The sequence below is a fragment of the Castanea sativa genome, chromosome 9, assembly GCF_040712315.1.
Source record: "Castanea sativa cultivar Marrone di Chiusa Pesio chromosome 9, ASM4071231v1".
Taxonomy (NCBI): Eukaryota; Viridiplantae; Streptophyta; class Magnoliopsida; order Fagales; family Fagaceae; genus Castanea; species Castanea sativa.
The window spans coordinates 21,024,357-21,047,442 of record NC_134021.1 but is presented as its reverse complement, the minus strand read 5'-3'; the positions used below and the strand labels follow the sequence as shown (position 1 = coordinate 21,047,442).

At 32.7% G+C, this 23,086-nt stretch overlaps 1 protein-coding gene across 1 annotated transcript; it reads right to left on the bottom strand.

The window, feature by feature from the left end:
• Positions 1 to 2,179: 2,179 nt before the first annotated feature.
• LOC142609940 (uncharacterized) lies at positions 2,180 to 4,603 on the bottom strand. Its single transcript, XM_075781666.1, has 5 exons — positions 4,262 to 4,603; positions 3,725 to 3,818; positions 2,879 to 3,045; positions 2,347 to 2,407; positions 2,180 to 2,232 (listed from the first exon to the last, which is right to left on the bottom strand). Exons 1-5 carry the CDS (start codon positions 4,376 to 4,378, stop codon positions 2,216 to 2,218), a joined length of 456 nt encoding a protein of 151 aa, XP_075637781.1. The 5' UTR covers positions 4,379 to 4,603; the 3' UTR covers positions 2,180 to 2,215.
• Positions 4,604 to 23,086: the final 18,483 nt, after the last annotated feature.

The following is a 23,086-nucleotide window of genomic DNA, read 5'->3' as shown; positions in this document are numbered from 1 at the left end:
TTCTAGACTTTTCTCAATTTAGAACCAAACAAAAGTTGTTGCTACAAAGAAACTTCAAGTACCTATACCAGTGTCAAAAAGTTGATATAACAGAAAAGTCGGGGCATCCAAACATCAAATCCGCTTTTAACTTTGCGAAAATGTGGCTGCAGAAATCTTTTGTCTGCAGTCTGCAACCTAAAATCTCTTTGACAAACATAACTTACTTAACGACCAAAAAAGCAATGTCCCACCACTCACGGATAAGTACTGCTTTAATTGGTGGGTCACAATTGGATAGGGAATAGCCTCCAATCAAAATCTTAAGCTCAGATAAGATATAAAGAGAACAGTTAGGAGACAAAACTATGAAACAGATTGCAAGATAATTGTGCTCACTGGGCCACACCTTTTGAAGGATGATTTAAAAGTTAGCTGTGCTTGGCACTTGAACGAAATCTTAGTTCTGAGGGTAGAAAAGTTTGCATAGAGCATCATCAACTAAAAGGTTTTGACCATTAAAAGGAATATTGGATTGCTTGTTTGAAGTTTGAACATTAAAGTCTAAATCATCACCGTCCAATAATTGTAGTAAAAGAGGGCAAATGGGAGATAATTGAGGATACACGTAGAGATTTAAGAAAGCATCCAAGGTCCTATCTAAAGAAAAATTCAGGATGTTATAAGGAGATTTTGGGAAACAAGTGTCAGCATATATGAACATGAATCTCATTTAACAAAGTGATTAAAAAAAATCAACAGATAAGCATGAAGATTTAGGTGGGCTAAACACATAAAAATCTAAGCATATGAGAGGGGTGTGAATTTTTAATTAATGGTAGGGATTCAAGGATATATTTGTCACAATCTCAAGGAGGATTTCTTATCTCCCTTCAAAATAGTTACAACCCTGTCATCTGATTGTGCATCGCAAGCTTAAACTAGTGCTGGATGCAATCACTTTCTGTCAAATAAATATCTCCTAACTATCAACCGCGAATGTATGGTGGTCAAAATTAATCTTGGATAAAAATAAAAATAAAAAAGTAAAATGGTAAACGATTAAGAAAATAATTAATCTACTTGTAAAATACCAAAGTAGAGCCAAAAATAACCAAGAAAGAAGTTCAACCATATATATAGGATAATTGAAGTCACTACATATAGGAAGTTTTCACTACATTAAATTACCTCATAGAAAACAAGCCTTCCTACACCAAATATCCTTTACAGTAAAAGCATGAAGTTCAGCTTTCTTTACAGTAAATAAAAGTGCGCATCTAACTATAGGTTCATATAGCGATTCTGTTGTTTAGCTGGACGAAGAAACAACCGGCTGTCACAACGATCTCATTACTATCTTCTATATTCCACATAAAAAACAGGGTAGATTTAAGCTGCTAGCCTATGTTCCTATATACCTGCAAAGCATTGGTCATAGAAAACAATTCAGTCAAATCGGTTTGAGATTAGTAGAAATTATAGAACACCCAAAATTAATTAGTATTCTTGTGTTTGAACAGGCAGTTGAAAATTTTCTAGTGAGGACATGTAAAAGCATATATTTGCAACTTGTTTTTCATTTATGCTTAGGCAGCTTCTACCTAATTCTTGTAATTTTGTTTATCGGGGTGGGGGGGTGTATTGGTGGTCTGGGGCAGCAATTGAATGTCCCAAGTGAGTGACATATAAAAACTATAGAAACAACATAAAGCTACCAGATAAACATAATATGTGCTTACAACTTCATTGAGGACGTTTTGGACCAGCTGGCATTATACCTTTTGTACCTTCAACCATTCATGACAAACCCCTATTATGGATCCAACTTTATCATCCCGAACAGCTTTAGTGTCTGAATAAACTAAAGGAATTATAGGGAGGACCAAAATTATCAGGAGTCTGAAGGCAATTTCTAGCTTTAGATACTAAAGTTCTACCAAATTCTATGAACTATGTCTATGAGCAGTGCAACAAAACAACCAGCAAAATTGCAGTTTACTTCAGATAGCTTGAATAAATATAAGAAAATTTAAACGATGGGAATTCAAGTTTTTAATAAACAAATGATCTCTTATATTTATGGTCTGCCTATGTAAAGAGAGAGAAGATATAGGAAGAACAGGAAAAATACTCCATCTACCATTACCAATAAATGCTTTAGATATATAAGACTTGAGTGCACAAAAGAATTTTAAAAGTACCTTGGTGAGTATATGCCTAGGCAAGAGAGCTCTTAATAGTAGAGAGACCCTGCATATAGAAAATTTTGTTTGTAAAACAAAACACAATATGCGAGTACAGTTTAAACCATGTGTATAACTTAAATCCTACACACACACGCATACAGCATACAAAATGTCATACCTTGCCACCAGTTTCCCCTTGAAGCACTCCCTGAATCATCTTCTCCCCCATCTTTCTTATACTGATAAATTCACAAATGTTAGCATATTTCAGAAGATAAAGAAATTATCAAGGAAAATATAATTTAATGATGTTCTGTAGTCTCCCGTGGCCTACAAGGACTGTGGGACTGAACATGTTGTGTATAGAATGATTAAGATAGAGTTCAGACAATTTTTTAAACCAAGATAACTGCTCTGTCCTGGTACCTTGACTAATATTAAATCCATATTGAGGCTTAGCCAAAGTACCCAAAGGAACAAACACTTCCACCCAATAAATGATCCCTAAATTATTTATTAGCTTTGTTAAACAATATTCATTTTGAACCACTTAATCCAACATTTGATGTTCATGACTTAGCAACAAAAAAAGGAAAAAAAAAAAATTGATGTTCAAGAAATTTACTCATGCTTTTATAATAGCTTTAGGCTTATGCATAGCGTTCAAAAGACATGCTCGAAGTGTTACAGATATGTAAATGTACACTCACCACTGAACTCGGGGTACTCTGGAGATGAGCACAGATGTCTTGACCACCATATAAGATTGATGAACTTAGAGAACAGTTGTTCTGTACTCTTTGCTCCTGATAAATGGGACTAATGTCTTTGTTTGGCATGCTCTGACTTTCGTTGTCACCGCCTTTTGGGCTTTCATCTGCAGAGACAGCAAAATTGATTCAGGGAGACCATTTTTGGACATAAATTTAAAAATTCATGCCTTAACAAATTACTAATATTGAAGATACTGCAAAATTAATTGAGAAATTAGGAGCTTGTGAGAAATTTTTTTCTTTTTTGTCATTTGAGTGTTTCTTCATATATGCAAAAGTTTAGTACGATGTAGAACCAGTCTGAAATCCAAAGTAGAGAAAACAAGTTTTAGGCTTTTTTTCATAATTTTTTTGCTGGGAAAATATTGGGGGTGCGTCGTTACGGCTCAAACCCAATACATCGTACACCACAGAGGATACCAATACCACTGGGCTATCGCACAAACTCCAAACTAGCTTTGGTACATTAAAACATAGAAGAACAACATAAATACCTTTTAAAATAAATTAAATAACATTTAAAAGCCATGAAAAGTGTATATATATTAAACTCAAAAATACACATACAAAATTCCCATTAAGCAAATCTTGATAAAATGGTAGCCAACCAAATATTTAAAAAAAAAAAAAAGGGGGGGGGGGGTGGATTTTAAAAAGCATAACTTTAAGAAACAAAATCTTGGTAAAAAATACAAAATACACTCGGATTATGTCGTACACACAAGCATATAGAGAAAAGTAACATAAAGTACAAACACAAATACTATAACAGATTATTCTTACATTGACCAGGGGAAGGTTTTGCATGCCATGGCTCATTTGGCAGATCTTGCTTTCTCCCATTCATCTCAGAGTGCAGATACTCTCTGCCTAACACCTATTTCAACACCAACAACACAAATCTTAAGCCTTAAGCCATCCTTTTTGTCATTCAATTACTTGCATTAATCAAGAACCTTTTTTTTTTTTTTTTTAATTACCTTTTCTCCATTGTCTCCTTTACCCAATTTGGCAAAACTTACAAGGAAAAAAAAGAATAAAACAAACACAAGAATTTACACCACGACAGTCCATAAATAGACCGTCAGTTAAAGTTATTTCCAGAAACTCTGTTCAACCTTAAACAGAAAACAGTTTTTTGATTTAAAAACAAAAAACAAAACAAAATTGGTACCAACACCATAAAATGCAGAAAACAAACGAACATAACACAATAAAAGAAATGAAAATCAAATCGGAGAAAATACATCACAGATTTACAGATTCTAAAAATTAGCTCAAAACAACAAGAGTTGGAACAGAGAGAATAAAAAACAATACCTTTGTTGAAGGCGCAAAGATAGACCCAAAAATCCCAGATGAAGAAGACGAATCTTTGGACCCAAAAAGCTCAGAAGTCAAGGATGTAGACGACGCCGTTTTCTTACTCCCTTCCATTTCTTCTCTCAAATACCTCTGTGTTGGTGAATACAGGTATATGCTGTATATATAATATATATAAATATAGATATATTCAACAACCACCGTCAGAGAAAAACTTTCCAGAGAAAAGAAAATGGTTATAAAAAGTATTTGCCGATAGCCAAACAGAAAAATATAATGACACAAACAAAATAGAAGCGAACAGAACAACGAAAAAGAATGAGAGAGACACGTGAAAGATCGAGTAAGATGAAACCGTCGACTACACCAATTTATAGCCAAAAAAGTCGGCTCTCGTGTTGTGTTTATTTAATAAATTAAATACTATTAAAAAACACTTTCCTTAACCGATAAATTAAATAAAAATTAAGCATGCGAAAATAATTAACCAATAACATGCTTACTTGTAATATTTACATATCTTTAATTATTGGATTTTAATACGGATATATACTTGTAACTCATGCGTATGTATGGATATACTTAAATATATATAATAATATTTAATAAGATGTATAATATAATTTATATATATATAATTTAAATATTATTAATAGTCATTTTTATATTTTGTTAACCCTTTAAAAAAATTTGTAAGGATTTTATTAAGTATGAAATGTAAATTGTTATTTCTTTTTTAATTATTGTGAAACACTTTTTTATGATTTATTTATTCTAGACTTTTTGATTTTTATACTTTATAATTCACTTGAATGAATATTTATGATGTAATTTTATATTTGATTTTAAAATTGAAAAATAAATTTTTTTAAAAATAAATAATTTAGGGTATATGGCACAAATAATTTAATTCTAATTTGGTTATCTCTGTTTTACCTATTATTTCATATATATATATATATATATATATATATATATATATATATATATATATATATATATTTCTTTCTTTCTTTCTTTCTTTCATTCAACTAGAGAAACAGATTTGCGCCACCTGGATCAAACAGTCATCTAAGTGGGACCGGTTTGTGAAGTGCCAACCTTTTACTGCCACGAATACTCTAGTGGATAATAACGACCCTAGTTAAGTGCCATTTGGGAATTGGGATCCGAGTCCGTTTGTTTGTTGTTTGAAAATTGAAAACCCATTTCTGACATTTCCATTTTGGAGTTAGTTTTGTCTCTATAAGGAACGTTGTAATGCAATGTAAACAAAAACCAAACCAAACTCCAAAGTAAAAGCAGAGTTTAATAAAAAGAGAGGAGAGGCCTACTGAGCATATGACCTTATCTTTATCTTGTCGGACCAAACAGCTGTGTCTTGTTCACAACCTCCTGCTTTAAGTCTGAGATATGGTACATGGAAGTCTTAAAAGTCTTGTATGCCAGCACAAAGAAAAGTCATAAAGGCTTTTATCCTATTATGGACAGAGACACTACTATGTATTATAAAATCTTTCAATATTTCTAATTTTATATAAGCACTATATTCAGTATTGTAGATTCTTCTAAAAAAAAAATTCAGTATTGTAGATTTTTTTTTTTTGGGGGGTAAAGAAAGTGTTGGTTGGGACTAGAGACGTGGGATTGTGAGGCTCACATAATTCATTAACTTAATTAGGTCGAGAGGATTATGGATAAGAGGAGGATTATAGTCCTAAAGTTAATGATGTTTCACGATGAGAACTTTGTCATTTTACTATATAAGAATAAATAAAATGGGACGTGGGATTGTGAGACTCACATAAATCAATAACTTAATTAATTGGATCAAGAGGATTAGGATTGGGGGAGGTTTATAGTCCTAAAGTTAATGATGTTTCACAATAAGAAATTTGTTTACCATTGGCATAAGAATTAAATGAAATGGTTAATAAGCTTGTAATTAAATGGCATGACCTACTTTTTTTATTTATTAGGAGTTCGAATCTTTCTTTCTTTATTGTTGTAAGTTGTAACAATTAAATTATTAAAAAGTATATTTATATTTAAAATACCGTGTTATCAGTAAAGCACACTAGCTGCAATCTTTCTAAAGCGCACACTAGAAAGTTCTTTGAAAGGTGCCGACTTCCTTCTTATTGACAGCACAGCTACATGTTGGCACTCAATTAGTAGCGCTTGAACGTCACTTTGCTCACTTTGGTTGCAACAACTTTCTCCTTAGGTGCATGTCCCAACAACACAAAACGAGGGTTTTGCTTATTATAGGACTGGACCAAACATCTCGCGACATGAGCTAACAACAGCCATGCAGCACCTGTATGAAAGTGAGTGCCATCCCGTTAAGGACAAGTTTTGTTGTTCATATGTTAAGGGCTACTTCCAATGGGTTAAGGTCTTAGAGAGAATTTAAAAAAAGGTCGGGCCCTCTTGCTTTCCTTGTGAGACTAGGCGCGGATTAATGTTTTATTCAAAAAATTCGCGAATAAAAATGTGAGTGTCATGTCATAAGAAAAAAAGGATCGGGAAAAAAGTATTTCATTTTGACGACTTTATCATATTATTTGTTATATTTATCATACTAAAAGCTCGAATTTGTGATAAATCCACAAGAGCTTGTTTAGACCTCAAAATAAAAATTACGACTAGATTGTTTTTACTCTAACTTATCTAAGTGCGGAACAAGAGTAAATGAAGCGCAATCACCGGATCTACTCTAGTGCATACATATAAACAATAAACAATAAAAGTAAAGTACAAGAGTAAGGGAAGAGAAATGCAAACACAAGATAATACCAAGACGTGTTATCAAAGAGGAAACCGAAGAACTCGGCGAAAAACCTTTTCGCAACCCTCCAAGTCGAAATAGATCCACTAGTGAATAAATTGGAGTACACGAATAACAAAAGACCCTCCAAGCCTAGTCTACCCAATGTACTTGAGCCCTTCAAGCTGCCGCTACCAATGAACTTCTCGGAGTCTTGTCTTCACTAACTTTCTAGATCTCGCAATATGCTCGATTGCATCCACCAAGCCTCACCAGCTTCTTTTGGCAAATCCCAAAGCTTCCTAAGCTCCAAAACACTCTCTATACTCTGAATAAGTGTGAGTTGTGTTTGGGAACAAATCTCCTCTCAAGGTATGATAATGGGAGAGGGAAGAAGAAAATGTTACAATGATTTCTTACTAAGGATGAGTAGCTCTCTCTCTAAAAGGTGGGTGTGTTGTGTTGTAGAAAACCTATCTAAGGTTTTTCTCTCTGAATAGCCTCTCATACTTTTTTGGGTAATGAGGGTATATATAGTATGGGTGAAGGGTAAGAAAGTCACATTTAAAATCCTTCAGGCAGAGAGTTTCGCGGTTACCTCACGAGTTGGCCCTAGTCGCGAAATTTATAGCTTGGCACGACTCTTCAACTTCCAGCATGTGCTTCTCACGTTGCCTTTTCACAGGTTACTTTTCTCGCGAACTTCTTGCGAGCTAATCGCGAAACTGCACTAATTCTTCAATTCATGCTTGATTCTTTACCAACTTAATACTAAACCCAATACAATAAAATCTCACAAAATACAAAAAATAAAATTAATGCAATTACAACACTTTTTGTCATGAAATAAAGCCAACATAAAACATAATTGTAAATCACAACTTTATACATACTAATTTCTATTCTACCTTTCCAGAGTTAATTTTACAGTGCACTCCATTAATATTTAATATTTGATTTTTAATTTAATATAAACATACATTAAAGATAACACAACCAAAACAATGTCGATGTCTTAATGGACCCAAGTCACTCTTTTAATTCAACTCTTAACAAAGTGAAAGAGGAGAAATTATTAGTGCACCAAATATACTATATTTTCTTTTCACTCAATAGTTTTTATGTTTAGTTTCCCGTTATATTCTGGTAGTTCATTTGCTAAATATGAAACAAAAGATATAATTTTAGTAATTTTTATGTTAAATGTGTGATAAAATACTAAAGATTTAACTCTTTTTTTTTTTTTTTTTTAAAAACCTAGTTTTTGTTAAAGACACAAATCATCGTTACATAAGAAATATGTATAATATATGGAATATAATTCATGCGAAGAAAAGAGAGAGGAAAAAAAAAAAAAAAAGGATGGGTTACATTACATGTCTATTTGGCATTGAATTATAAGACTGTTTTTGCTTTTAGTTCTAATGTATAACTTTTTAAAACTTCACACTTTATTACCTTTTATATTTTATTAACCTGACACTTCATTACAAATCTTGTGATTCAATGACTTTGGAGAAGAGGTTTAAAGTTGACAAAGCTATTGGTTATTATTGGGGGGTGATTGACGATGTAGAATGAGTCAAAAACCGTGATCCTAGATTCATATGATTAATCAGAAGAAAGATAAGATATAAAAATGATCGTAGGAGAGGAAGATTTTAAAAAATGATGATGCTGATGATGATGCTCTGCATTGAGCAGAAAAGAAAGAAAAAGAAAAGATAATGATGATGAAGGAGTCCACACAGCAAGAGTTGACAGCGAGCACAAAACGGCAAAAGAAGAGGGTCCACATGGCAGGTGAAGTCGTTGGTGCACTACTGAGGGTCGCCGCATGCTGTGCGTGTGTCCAATTTTTAACCACATGGAGTGTCGACATCTCAGAAGCCCCACATCATCAATCATCTTGTCTATGACTATCATCTACATTAAAATCATCTTTTACATCCCTGTGATATAGTTAACACACGTTCTTGCACACATTTTTACATAATTTGTACATTTGTGATTTGTTAATATGTTATATTACTTACACGCAGTGAAAAGTATCTTATATTAGATAATATTACATTATCTTAATTAAAATTCAATAAATGAGAGATGTTTGTGAAAATTAACTATAACTAACACATGATTTTTATTTATTAGTGAAATAGTTATTTTTTTCACATATCTTTTAATTATTGAATTTTAATACATTTTATATAGTATCATTTGATATCAAATATTTTCTGAATATCAATAATGATACTTTCGAAAATTAATGCAATTACCGCTTAACATGAAATAATGGTTGTGGCAAAATGTGAGTGTGTGTCTCTAGATATTTTTGTGGGTTATAACTTGTCATATGAAGATACTATAGGCATTTCGTGGATATCTTTGAACTTTATCAAGATCCCATCATATGTTCTTATCAAAAAAAATATTTATAAAAAATAAAATAATAAGATCCCATCAAGTTCATTTGTCAAGCTGAGTCTGTGAATTGGACAACGTCGTCTTTCACAAAAAGAAGATGATTAGATTAAGTATTCCTATTCTTTTCTTTTTCTTTTTCTTTTTAATACGTAAAGTGGATGAGGAGATTCCAAGTTCCGAACTCAATATGTGTTCCAATTTTTGCACTTTTTGTTTAAATTCTTCAACTAGTCGAATTGCCACATTACCAATTAAAAATGGTCGAATGTCAATAATTTTATTATTTAGTGATTTTTCATTTTCTTCCAATCGAGGTATAAAGTTTAATTGGTGATATTGTGATAACAAGAATTCATGAGGTTAAGAATTTACACGGTTTGATAATAAAATAATAAATGAATCCAATATTACGTATTAAGTTGTAAATAATCTATGAGTTTCGGTTAACTTAATTGGTAAAGTCTCTAATGGTTGAATAAGAGATTTAGAATTCAGTCTCTAAAAAGTTATCATCAAAAACAGGTGTCATAGGTTATACAATGGACATCAATTTAGTCTTGTTAATTATGTTTAGGTCAAATAACATTTTTTGAATGTTTTAATGAATACATTCAAGGTTTGAAATCTTCTCTCCTATTTGAAATGCACTAAAAAAATCCTTGCAGTTTAAATTTGAATGATTATACCTTGGAAATTAATTATTCAACCCATAAATCTACCAAACAAAATTTATTCAAACCATAAATATAGGGACTAAAATGGCAAAAGTCTAATGATGATATTTGTAAAACAACATGTAAAATTCATTAATTACTTATAGAATGCAATTAAATGACATGATTAATATTAAGAATATATAAAGGGGAAATGGAAAAAATAAATAAATGTTTATGTGATAGAACTTATTATAAAGCAAATAAAAATGTATTCAAATTAAGGGTATCTATTTTTCTAAAAAAAAAAAGTTAGGAGTATGTGTCGGTTAGCATAGTCGGGGTTGAGGGGATTTCTCCCACCACATCAATTTTATTGGTTTCCCAAATTAGGAACTAGATCGATAATGATGCAGTGATGAAGTCACACCACACTAGGTTCAATTATGTCAACTCGGTGCGAATGATATTTGATCGGTGGAACGTATAAAAACAACAAAATTCAATTCATCCAAAACCAAAAAAGTAGGTGTCCATTCAACACATCAACTTAATGAAATCAAAATGCCTCAAGTCGGTAGGTTGGGTTGGGTTGGGTTAGAATATTATTTTGAGCCTTGAGATGGGTTGGGTTCGGGTTGATAATTTTTCAACCCATTGACCCAACCCAACCCACCATATATGTATGTTTATTACCCCTGTTTTATTTTCAGTTCGATTTATTTTAGTACTTTGAGATTAGTTTTGATAAGTTTATAAATTTGAAAAATAATCTATGCATATTATGTGTGTTGTAATAAATTTGTTTTAAGTGTTTAAATAGTTAATGAAGGTTGTTGGCGTGGTGTTTTGATCAATGTTGGGGCGTTGGGGTTAATGGGTAGGCCATGGTATTGCATGAATGTGAGGCGTGAGGAATAGGAGACAATCGGCGAAAGGTGGGTAGGGGTGGGACTTGAGGAAATATTAAAAGGGAGGGGGAGGGCAAGTAGATGCAGTTTATAGGTAGTTTTCAAAACCTTTTGTCTACCAGTGGACTAACCTCGTTTAAGAAAAGCCACCCACCATCCTGTGTAAGCAACCATCAGAAAAAAAAACACTGAAACGTAGACGCACTGTGTTTCAGCTATACCCAAACGAGTACTTATTGTGATTCGACTTAATGGCCTACATCCATAATGAAAAGTCTATAACATCTTTGTATTAATATTAACTTATATGAGAAATTACACTTTACCAACCTGTGGTTTGTCCAAAAAATACTTTACCTACCTGGGGTTTAAAAAATGGCACTTTGTCCATCTGTGGTCTGATCAATTAGCAAAATGTTACTCACCTCTAACCCTGCCGTTACTCTTAACACCAATTCACTCAAAAAAACAATAGTAATTGAATCAAAACTCTTTCCTTTGAAAAAAAAAAAAAAAAAAACTTCCCTATACATGTACACTCCCTATTCCAGATTGTGATCCACTCCATCAAGATAAAAACTTAAAACTTTTAGCATCAAGAGAAGTTGGCTGCCCGATCATAACCCATGTGAAGGATCTTGAAGATTTTCTCTCTTGATTTAAACCACAGGTACGTTTTTGATAATTAGGGTTCTTGATTTCTTTTTCAAAAATTGCTGGTAGATTTTTTTTTTAATTGCTGGCAGATTTCTACTGCAATTTTGATTTATTTTAAAGTTTTTTTTGAAGATTTTTGAAGATTTGCAGCTTATTGCTGGCAAATTACGTTTTTGAAGATTTTTTTTTCTTGTTGGCAGAGTACGTTGTTAATTTGTCTTGGTATTTGCTGGTATATTTTTTTTTAATTGCTAGTAGATTACTTAATGTATAGCGTGTTAATGAAAAAATGTTTTATGAGAAATTGGGTCTGTGCTATACATTTTTTTGCTCTATGCTATATATTTTCGCTAACTTCTCATTAGAGTTTTGATCCAATATTTGTGCTCCACCCACCACGTATTGTCATGCTTCACCATCTAATTCTATTTCTAAGGCGTTTTCTCATATTTACAACCTTTGTTGACTTTTCATACACGTACAAAAACAGAGCAGATCAATGATTCATGTTATCTCAATGTGTAGTGTGTTATTGAATTTTTTTTTTTTTTTTTTGAGAAATTAGGTCTGTGCTATACATTTTCTGCCAAGAATGAAAAAAGAACTATTGTTGTTATATGTGCTATACATTTTCTTGGGTCAGCATCTGTGTGTGTAAAGGTTGGTTTGGAAATTGCAAGATATGCTCTGTTATGAAATTGCAAGTCATGCTTTGTTATGGTTTCTCAAAGGAAAGAGTTTTGATTCAATTGCTATTGTTTTTTTTAGTGAATTGGTGTTAAAGTAATGGCAAGGTTAGAGGTGGATAACATTGTTCGGGGGCCTTTTTCGGTTACTCGGCCACGTGTGGTCCTTTAGAGGGGTGACCTTGCTAGACCCGAGTTCGATTAGGGAGTTGCGTCCCGGAACTCAACATTGGGCCATGTGGTCCAACGGCTACCGGTGTTCTTTTAAACCTACAAAACCATCAAAGCTAAAAGTCTAAGAATCACAATAATGGTTGAATAAATATGTAATATGTGTTTGATATAATATGTTTGATTAGTAGTTGTAATAGTAGTTGAAATGAAGTAGTATTTATTTAGAAGTCAAGTAATCATGTACTCAATGATGTAAATTTAAATATATGGAAGCAAAGTCACTTATTTTCGTATGGTTTGTAGCCCAGCTATGTAGCATTAGTGAGCTGATAGAATTCTAGCAGAATGCCAGCGGTAAAGGCTAGTTAGGTTTTTCTCTCTTATCATGCATTTAAATGAGTTTAAGCCTTGGTTAATAGTTGTAATAGTAGTTGGAATAAAATAATATGTATTTAAATGTAAAGTAATCATGTACTCAATAATGTAAATTTAAAGATAAGGAAGCAAAATCACTTATCTTTGTATGGTTTGTAGCCCAGCTGTACAGTTTCTGTGAGTTGATAATATCCTAGCAGAGTGACCCCAGCAGTAGAGAGGCAGTTTGCCATGATAACTTCAAGATTGAGGGAGAAAAATGGGTGCAACTGGAGGGAGAGAGAGTATGCTCAGCTGTGTGTAGGGGCTAGTTAAACTTGCCCCTCTTATCATGCATTTAAATGAGTTTTCCCCTTGACAATGCTCTTTTAGTTGTTGTGAAGTTATGAATAGTGTTGCCTTCCATGAGAATGGCTTTTGTATGGAGTATTTGTGCCTTCTAAGATAAGGGTTTTATGTAAGATGAATTTGTGCCTTCCATGAGAAGGACTTTGTTATGAGATCTTGATGCCTTCTAGGAAAATGGCTTTAGTAATAGAAGTTCATACCTTCCATGAGAAGAGCTTTTATAAGAGAGATAGAGAAGAGTATTGATATGTATTTATGAGTAGCAAAGCAGTAGAACTTCAAAGTGAAAGTATGAGAGTGGAGTTTAGATGAGTGTAGTGTGTTATATGTAATGGTGTAGTAAATGTGTATGAGGTTATGTAAGAGAAGTGGAGAAAGATGTTTAGAGATATGAGTGTTTTATGGGATGTAGCATTTGTAATATGTATGGTATATGGAAGTATGAGAGATATGTTAGTTAAAGATAGTAAAAATATGAAATTATAACCGTTGAAGTTGTAGAGATTGTTTTCTAAGAAGAAAGATTTTATAAGAGAAGAGTATGGAGATGTGTGTTTAGCAAAGCGGCTGGAATTTGCTTCTGGGATGGACAGGAGCTTATAAAGAGCTCATAAGTGGAGAGTAAGGGAGTATTTGAGAGCTAGTGGTGTGCTCTTAGAGAGAGTATAGGTAGCTTAGAGAGAGTATATGTAGTAAGTAGTGAGTTATTTGGTAGTATGGGCAGTGAGAGAGAAAGTGTTTAGCAGGGCTGCTGGAATTTTCTTCTGAAGGGTGTATGAATGCTTATGAAGGGCATTTATGAGCTAATGGCTGAAGAGTTTAGTTCCTCATTTTGAAACTAAAAACTCAGAAGTTCTTTAAGAGCTTGAGAAGATAATTAGAGGGAGAAAGAATAGAGAGGTTTGTGGAAAAATTGCTCTTCTCCATCTATATCCCCCCTTGAGGTGTTGATGAGAGGTCCTATTTAGCTGAGTTTAAGGGGGTATTTTAGCAAAGAATCTCAGTCAAAATTTGTCCCAAATAGCAATGAATCTTTATAAAATTCATCTTAAGATTTGGGCAAAAATGGTATGTTTAGCTTTAAGATGTTCTTGCATTTTTATGTAAGAGCTATTGGGGAAAGAGCAGCAAAAAAGGAAGGTATTTTGACAAGAAAAAGATAGTTACTTCAATTGGTTTTGGTTTTAGCCAAATAAGGAAAAATTAGTAATGCTCAGGCTGCTGGGTCAGCCGTTACATCTGTTCTGAAAAAGCTGGGACAGCTTTTCCTTACAGCTAGGACACCTTTTTCAGCTATCATAAGATAGCTGTCACAGCTATCGTAAGTCAACTGTTGCTTTGGGCAGAAGCAAATAAGGTCAGTTGGGTGATTTCAGACTACTGGAGAAGACATTCAGTATTTATTTTATGGATATGGTTGAAAATGGTAAGATCTCTTTAAGGGTATCTTGCTATTTTGGGTATTGCAACTGGCAGCTGGGATTTCAGCATTAAATGACTGATGATATCAATTCCAGCCTGGTGTCAAGTGCTGAATACATTGCTGCGGTTCTTCTGGAAATGCTTCCTTTTTGGGTGTTTATGTTTTTGTCCAAGGTTCCATTACAACACATTTTTAGCAAGTAATAGAAGGATTGGTTGAAAGTTAATGAAGTTTTAGAGATTTAGTTAAGGTCTCATTGTGTTGTGATATAATCTTAATGAGCAAGAAGAGCATTTAGTGCTCTGCTTTGGCAGCTAGCAGAGACATATATGGTCTGATTGTGGCAGACAGCAACTAGGTATAAAAGATATCATGAATATTTTGCATCTAGTTGGAGATTAAAAATAGCCAATCAGATTAGGCCATGTGTTTGAGTTGGATTTTAGCTGTGAGCAGTAATGAGATTTATGTAGAATAATATAATGAAGTTTCTAAATTTGTATAACAACAGCTGGGGATTGAATGAATAGTTATTTTCCTAGTAGTTAGATAGTTGGGGATATTAAGTATTTGTTATATGATGAACATTAAGTTTTCAGGAAAAGAGCAATGGAGAATTTATCATCTAAAGTGCTATGTGATTAGGAATGCTTACCATATGTTACCCGGACTTGTCAGAGTTCAGGGAGTTGGAGAAGACACGCCAAGCAACATGTTTCTTTTATCAACTTTAAATCGCTGGAACTTTACTGAACATACCTCTTGGCCCTCCAAACCACGACTCCCAAAATTTCTCTAAAGAGACTTATGAGCTTGGATCATAAGCTGAAGATAGGATGACGTACCTCGAGTTTTGTTGTCATTTTGTGTAAATACAGACTTTTATTAAAGAAGCCGCTGGCCATAAGTGTAAGAGAGGTAATATGGGCCGTGAGCTTTGATTCATTGCTTAAGCCTGATCCATACGTTGATGTTGATGATGTCGTGGGGTTATGATCTTAATTGATGAAAATGAAATGTGGACCATGAATTCACCTCTTGAAGTAAGGATCTTGTGGGCTATGTGAGTCCAATCCATGAGAAATAAGCTTATTTTGGGCTTTAAAGAGATTTACCAAAAAAATCAATAATATTTTGAAGTGGCATGGGTTGCCAATGAATTAGTGCCACGTGGGGCGAAAAAAGAGTTCTCAACACACGTTTTGCTAACGGATCAAACCATAGGTGGGCAAAGTGTCATTTTTTAAACTACAGGTCGGTAAAGTGTTTTTTGGACAAACCACAAGTAGGCAAAGTGTAATTTTTCCTAAAATATAATATGTTATTTATAGTAGGTTAAATCCTAAACTAACTAGATTACATGACTTGCAATACAAGTAGAATCAGAATTTCTTCACTTGCACACCAAATAGGATTAGACTTGGACTCAGGGGCGGAGGGAGGGGGGGGGGGGGGCGAGCCCCCTTGAACTTTCAAATGTTTTGACAATTAATAACCTGAAATACCATATTTGCCCCTGCACAAAAGACAAAAAAAAAATCCCAATTAAGTGAATTCACTTTACCTTTCTAGCTTTCCTAGTGGTAATAGACTTCTACTCCTAGTAGTAGTACAATTTTATATATAAAATCAATGGATCCCACTTAGTAAACTTAATGGACTTTGTACAAAGCCACCTGTAGAATTTTTTTACACTCTATACCAAGCCGCCTGTAGAAGTCTACTATTCAATGAAATTGATTCCACTTGCTCAGTTTTATCCAAGTGATTTTTCAACAGTTCAAGTTTCTTGAATAACCAACTTGAGACATACATTCATGACATATGGTCCACTGAAGAGTTTTTAGCACTTAAAGGAATTGGACAGCTTGCTGAAAAGATGGTAGAAATGAAAAAAGAATGTTTCATATCCATTGGTATACTCATTAGTGACTTTGGCATTGATCTTACCAGTTGCAACAGATACTATTGAAAGAGCTTTTTCAGCAATGAACATAATTAAAAATCGATTACGCAATCAAATAGGACATCAATGGATGAATGATTGCTTAGTCACATATATTGAGAAAGATATATTCAAGACTATTGATTGCGAAGAAATTATGCAGCGGTTTCAAAATATGAAAAATCGTTGAGGGCAATTGAGTAAAATAAGCTAGGTGTGAAAAAATAAATTAAAATTTACATTTTATGTTAGATTCTGTATGACAATTACATTATCATATAGTTGTTTACTTATTTTGTTATTAATATTGATTAATTTTTTTAGATTAATTTTTTACTTCCAACCTTGTCTTTTAATCTTGCTCCCCCTAACCTAAATTCCTGGCTCCGCCCATGCTTGGACTTGGCTAGGATTGGGCATTGCCATCTTTAACATCCCCTCAAACTCAAGATGAAAGTTTGAAGACAATTTGAGTTTGGAATGAGGGCCAAATGAAGTGCAGATGACCCACCATAATAAAGGCTAGATGTGTGTGATGAAAGAGACTTGAATGACAAGCACAATGCATATTATATACTTGTGGAGGTGCATGGTTTGAAAAACTCAGCTTGAAGATTAGTAGGAGGTACATGACCATAAGGGAATCCAATAAAGACTACTAATCAAATATGTGATCTGAGTAACGCGGTCTAATTAAAGATGATAAAGACATAGCCGAAGCTGATATAGAATGCTGTCGATCAAACAAATACCCAGTCAAGATGTTGGGCCTGACCTCTTTAATAGTTTTAACTAAAAATTAATTGTCATGCGAGTTTTAATTTGCCCAAGATTTGGTATATTTAATTATTTATTCAAGTATTGATATTCCAATGAATCTTGGAAGCAAGAAAGCAGCCTAAATTTCGAAGGTAATCCACCTAACCTCAATCTAACAGTCACATCAATATTTGATGCTATTACCTAAATCGAATATTATGGTGAAATACTGAGCATGCCAAATCAAATTCAATGCATCTCATTCATGTTATTATAATCAAAAATTCCCCTGGGCATATTCTTTACGAAATCAGGTGGGTTACTATGAAAAAGGATAAAAATGAAAATCTCTGGGTTTCCTAGGCATTTATGAATGGTCAAAGTCAGAAATTTGCTGTCCTATCTTGTGAAGAAAAATTTCAAGTTATTCATACTAGTTAGTTAGATGAGTTTTCAATTTTTAAGTTAATGATATTGTTTTATGTTTTCAGTAGATATCAGATCGAATCTTTCATTCTCTACTTAAAAATTATTTTTAAAAAGTAATCAGAATCTTCAAGAAAATTAGGCTTCTCATTTGTGGTTTAAATGAACTGTTGACGATTTCAAGGGGAAAAGTTCAAAGAAGTTTCATCTTAACACGTCAAGGAACCTCTAAGGAAAGATCAATTTCAATAAAAAAAAACTACAGTCGCTTCCTTCTTTTTGGGTCAAAATAAACAAATATATGCAAAACTATAATTTAGCGAGGATGTAAATCGTAAAATCAATAAAGCGTCCTTGCCAAATTATTGTTTTTCTCTTTAAAATTTACATGAAGTTTTCCTTTCTAAACTATTCAAACTTCCTGTTTTTTCCATCGATTTTAAACATTACACTTAATAATCTTGCATCCATAACGTTAACTTTCTATCTTACTTATCTAATTAATAGAATGTTTAGGCGGCATTATTGTTATATTTAATGATTGTTTTGCATTAGTTAATCTGATATACTTCCTCAAAAAAAAAAAAAAAAAAAAAAATCTGATATAGAGCACTAAATTTAAATAAAATTTCCTTCTCAAAAAAATTAAAAAAAAAAAAAAAGCTAACCTGAAAAGGACCATTATATTTAATAAAAAAGGGAGACTAGGACAAGTAGCACAGAAGAGTGTCTTGGGTTTATTGGCCAGTGACACATGTCTAGTTTTGAACATGTGTCTGCTGTTTAGCATGTCTAGTATATATATATATATATATATATATATATATGGGACACAAGCTGTATCCGTATATCATAAGCCTTAACTTTTTGCTTTTTTTTTTTCTTTGTTAAGATAGTTACAGTATACTTCTAATCTTGCTATTCGAACCATTTCTTCATCTAAACCTCCAAATACTTGAGTTTATTGGCCTATATACAATTTTGACACATGTCTAGTTTTGAATATGTGTCTGCAATTTAGCATGTCCAGTACAAAATATATATATATATATATATATATATATATATATATATATATATATATATATTGGACACAAGTTGTTTCCGTATATCATAAGCCTTAACTTTTTGCTTTTTTCATTAAGATAGTTACTATATGCTTCTAATCCTAAAGTTCGAATCATTTCTCAATTTAAACTTTCAAGCACTTTATTCATTAAGATGTGTCAATTAAAGTATAAAGTTCTTGACATCATAAGCCTTTTAAGTCGTGTGTCATGTTTATACTTGTCCAAATTAATCCTACCAATCAACCCCCTCAAAAAAAAAAAAAATCCTACCAATCAAATGCTGGCTTTACTTATACGTCATTTAGGTAATTGTCTAAGATCGATTCTCAAAAAAAAAAAAAAAAAAAAAAAAAAAAAAAGAAGGTAATTGTCTAAGATCGAATAACTCTGCTCATATATTACAATATCATTTGTTTATAGCAATTTAAAATAAAATGTATCTCATATCTATTGACACGTACTCCGGCAATAAAAACTCCCAAAACAATGCTTAAAAAAATGGGTTAGAGACGTTAGGCCTGACAAATTAGACCAGCCGACTCAAGTCAATCTATTTATTCGGCAAAGCATGGTGCTATTAATCAGTTGGACAGTCAGTTTAGGCCTTTTGTAAGACCCATTCACTTATCAACAAAAAAGGCCCATCTGGGCCATTGTAGGCTATTATTCAAAATAATTTGAATACTTGCTCACATTTATTAGGTTCAAACATAAAGGCCCAGACTAATATTTCAATAATTTTTTTATGAAACTAAATTCCATATATCAATCAATTAATAAATTAAGTGGCCAATATTCCAAATGTCTCACCAATGTTGCTAAGATCCTTATGACTTAATTAGTTGGCACATTTTAATATTTTCCATGGTGATATCTAAGGCTCATATCTCATCTTCTCTATTGTAGCTATTGATTTTAAAATAATAAATAAATAAAAACCAAAAATATATCGAACTAATTAATAGTTTTCAATCCAGAATACATGGAAGTAACAAATAATAAATATAGAAAAAATATATTTTAATCCTTATAACTTAATGATGCATATAGTTTTAAAAGTAATAAATTAAGCTCTCAATCTATTAAAGTGGAATGACATTGTGTGTGAAGTTTAATATAAAACTAATTAGTAAACCTTTTTTTTGAGAAACCAGCTTTTATATTGAAAACTGAAATCAACCAAAATCTGCTAAAAGTACATCAGCAACTTGTGGTGGGACATTCTCCATCCACACAAAAAACCATCAATAAGTCTCGCCTATTTTGCTAAAAAATGAGCAACTGAATTACCCGACCTATGGATGTGAGAAAAGAAAATACAATTGCAAAAGGGTAAATAGTGCTTAATAGAAGAAATTAAATGGCCAAAAGATGAGAAAGACTCCTCTTCCTTTCTTAAGGCAGAGATGACCACTTCTAAATCTCCCTTGACAATGAAAGAGGGTAGGTTGAGGTCCATAGCTAAGGTGATAGCTCGCACTACTGCTATAGCTTCGACTTCATCTGATGAGGATGGGAGCTTGATTTTCTCCGCCAAGGAAGCAACCACCATCCCTTGAGAGCCACGGACAACCACTCCCACCCTTGCCTCCTCTGTATCAGCAAACACCACCCCATCAAAAAAAATATGATATCCTATTTTTTTGCTAAATATATAATTTTAAAATTATGGTAGTTATTAATAGGTATAAGTAATAGTTAGTTTAAAGATGAAACTTTGAAAGTATTAGCTACTAGCTAGTAGCTACTAGACATTTAGTACCCATAGATTTGGACGCCATGAACATTAGATTAATGTCTTTTTTTTGACAGAAAGATTAATGTCTAACTTAGTAGACTGCATAGCATGCAAAAACATAATGTGTTACGCGGAAAACCTCAGGAGAGTAGGGGGGAACAACCACACTTGGAGTAGACAGGAATCTAAACTCCTGCGTACTGGATTTTTTTGAACAAAAGTTACAATATTTTCGAACTGCAAATTACTCTCCTTTTTTCTTCCCCTCTAAATGTCCTTCCTATTATGGTTTGTTTAGATTAAGGAGGAGGGAAGTAAAGTAGAATTGCCGAAAATTAGTTTATTTCCAACAAACTCTACTTTACTTCCCTTCTCTCTCCTTCCTCAATCCAAATAGGCCATAAAAAGGTTAGACCTTCTCCTTTTGCTTTATGACCAATGATATTTTGTTGTGGTACTGCAGTTCCTGTGTTTTTCTTGATTAACTATTGTACGCACGCACAACTATGGTTGTTACTCCATTTGGTGTTAGGATGTCCTTGGTCACGCCTTAAACCAAACCTGGTCATTAAGGGCCTATTTGGTAGTAGTGTTTAAGTATTGTTATTCATTTTTCAGTATTGTGGAAATACATGTTTGAGTATTATAGAAATACGTGTTAGAAGTGTTACTGTTATTTAAACACTGAAAACTATTGTTTAAAAACCACTACCAAACAAGCCCTAACAATCCTGCCTTTGGGTTTCTTGGATATTTATACAACACATACACATGTGAGACCTTGGTTTGTTATTAGCAATGCTGTGGATGGTTAGAATGAAGCCCGAGTTTCTTTGAGAAAAGGACTTGTTCATGCCCCTAGGGGGTTTGTGACTGTACAGGAGGCATTTATTATGATTTTATTTGTATATAGAATTATTTATTCATAGTGATTTTTTAATGGAGAGTGTAAATATAGAAGGTTTTATATGCATCGGAGAAGTAATGATTTGATTTTGGGAGTACAAAATTTATAAACACATATACAAACATGACATTGAACACACACACACTATATATTACTTGAAACCAATATGAATATAAAAACTATTTATATGCGTACCAATCGAATCTTGACCAACATTCATTAAAATGGACCAAAACAATCCAAATTTTTTCGAAGGCAGAACGAAGGAGTTTCTCATTTTGGTTTGAATTTTTAAGGAGTTGGATTTCATTAAAATGGTTTCGTTGAATTTCATGTTTCTTATGTTCTTAACATGCATATCAAATTTCATTCAAATTAGATATTATTTATTATTTGATTAATAAACTTATTTTTTATACACAATTTTAGATCTTAAAAACTTGAAATTTTAATATTTTTTTGATGACATAACAATTAATCTTTAATCTTTTTAAAATTTTACAAGCATGAAAGATATAAAATGATCATGCAATTTAACAGTTAAATTTTCAAAATTTACACTTAATATACAACTATATGAAAATTTTGAAGAATTTATCTTCAAATTAGTTTGGAAAGAAATTTTATTCATTTAAGATTATATGGATTTTTTTTATAGGACTGTAGACTAAAGTTGAGTGTCTAGTTTGTAGCTGAGTAGTTGTACTATGCTTTCGCTTAGCTAGAATTCACAAAAAAAGAAAAGATAAAAAAGGCCTCGTGTAGTAGTTTTGGTCCTTTTGGAGGCTCTGTTGGCACTTGAAAATAATTTTATAATTTGTCGATTAATTAACTATTGATGCACTTAATTCTAATTGTTTCGAGATTCGTGTTTATTATACACAAGCAGCATTTGGATACTGCGTTTCAGCATCCAGTGTCTGCATTTTTTTTTTTTTTTTGACAGCGCCTCTTGCACTATTTATAGGCTTATGAACAGTGCCAAGCGCGTGAACAGTAACTTTTTGATTTTTTTTTTCAATTTTCAGCAAAATAAACAGTATCCAAATGGACCTACAATCTTTCTCCTAGTTTTACACATATTCCTAGAAACAATAAAAATTGTGACAATTTTGAACTTGAGAGTCATTATTTCATTGCGATTTTAGTTGCTTTAGAGTGTGTAAAACTATGTGAAGCACTTTGTGGACAGCAAGTTTAAACCTTGTTTTAGTGGTAATTTCAATTAATTTAGTAAGGCCATGTTTGGTTTGATTGAAAAGATTTTATAGAAACCATTTTGTAGTTTTATAAGTGCTTGGGTCAACTAAAAAACTCGGTCAACTTGAAATCATTTTCCCTTTGACTATAAAATATGGCTGGTTTTGGTGTAAAATGACAGTTTCATTTTCCCTCATTTTTATTTTTAGCCTCTTAGAGCATTCACAGCAGTGGAGCTAAATAGCTATATTGCTATTTTAGCTCCACTCAAACCCCAAAAACCCACATGCAGCAGTGGAGGCAAAGCTAAAAAATTTTAGCTTTGCGCTACAGTGCTCATGTATCAATACATGAGC

What these genes read in the sequence shown, in the direction of transcription:
- LOC142609940 (XM_075781666.1), bottom strand. Translation starts at nt 4,378, where the DNA reads ATGGAAGGGAGTAAGAAAACGGCGTCGTCTACATCCTTGACTTCTGAG. An exon ending in AAAACCTTCCCCTGGTCAAT is followed by an intron (nt 3,046 to 3,724) that starts GTAAGAATAATC and finishes CTGTCTCTGCAG; the next exon opens with ATGAAAGCCCAAAAGGCGGT. An exon ending in AGAGTACCCCGAGTTCAGTG is followed by an intron (nt 2,408 to 2,878) that starts GTGAGTGTACAT and finishes TGAATTTATCAG; the next exon opens with TATAAGAAAGATGGGGGAGA.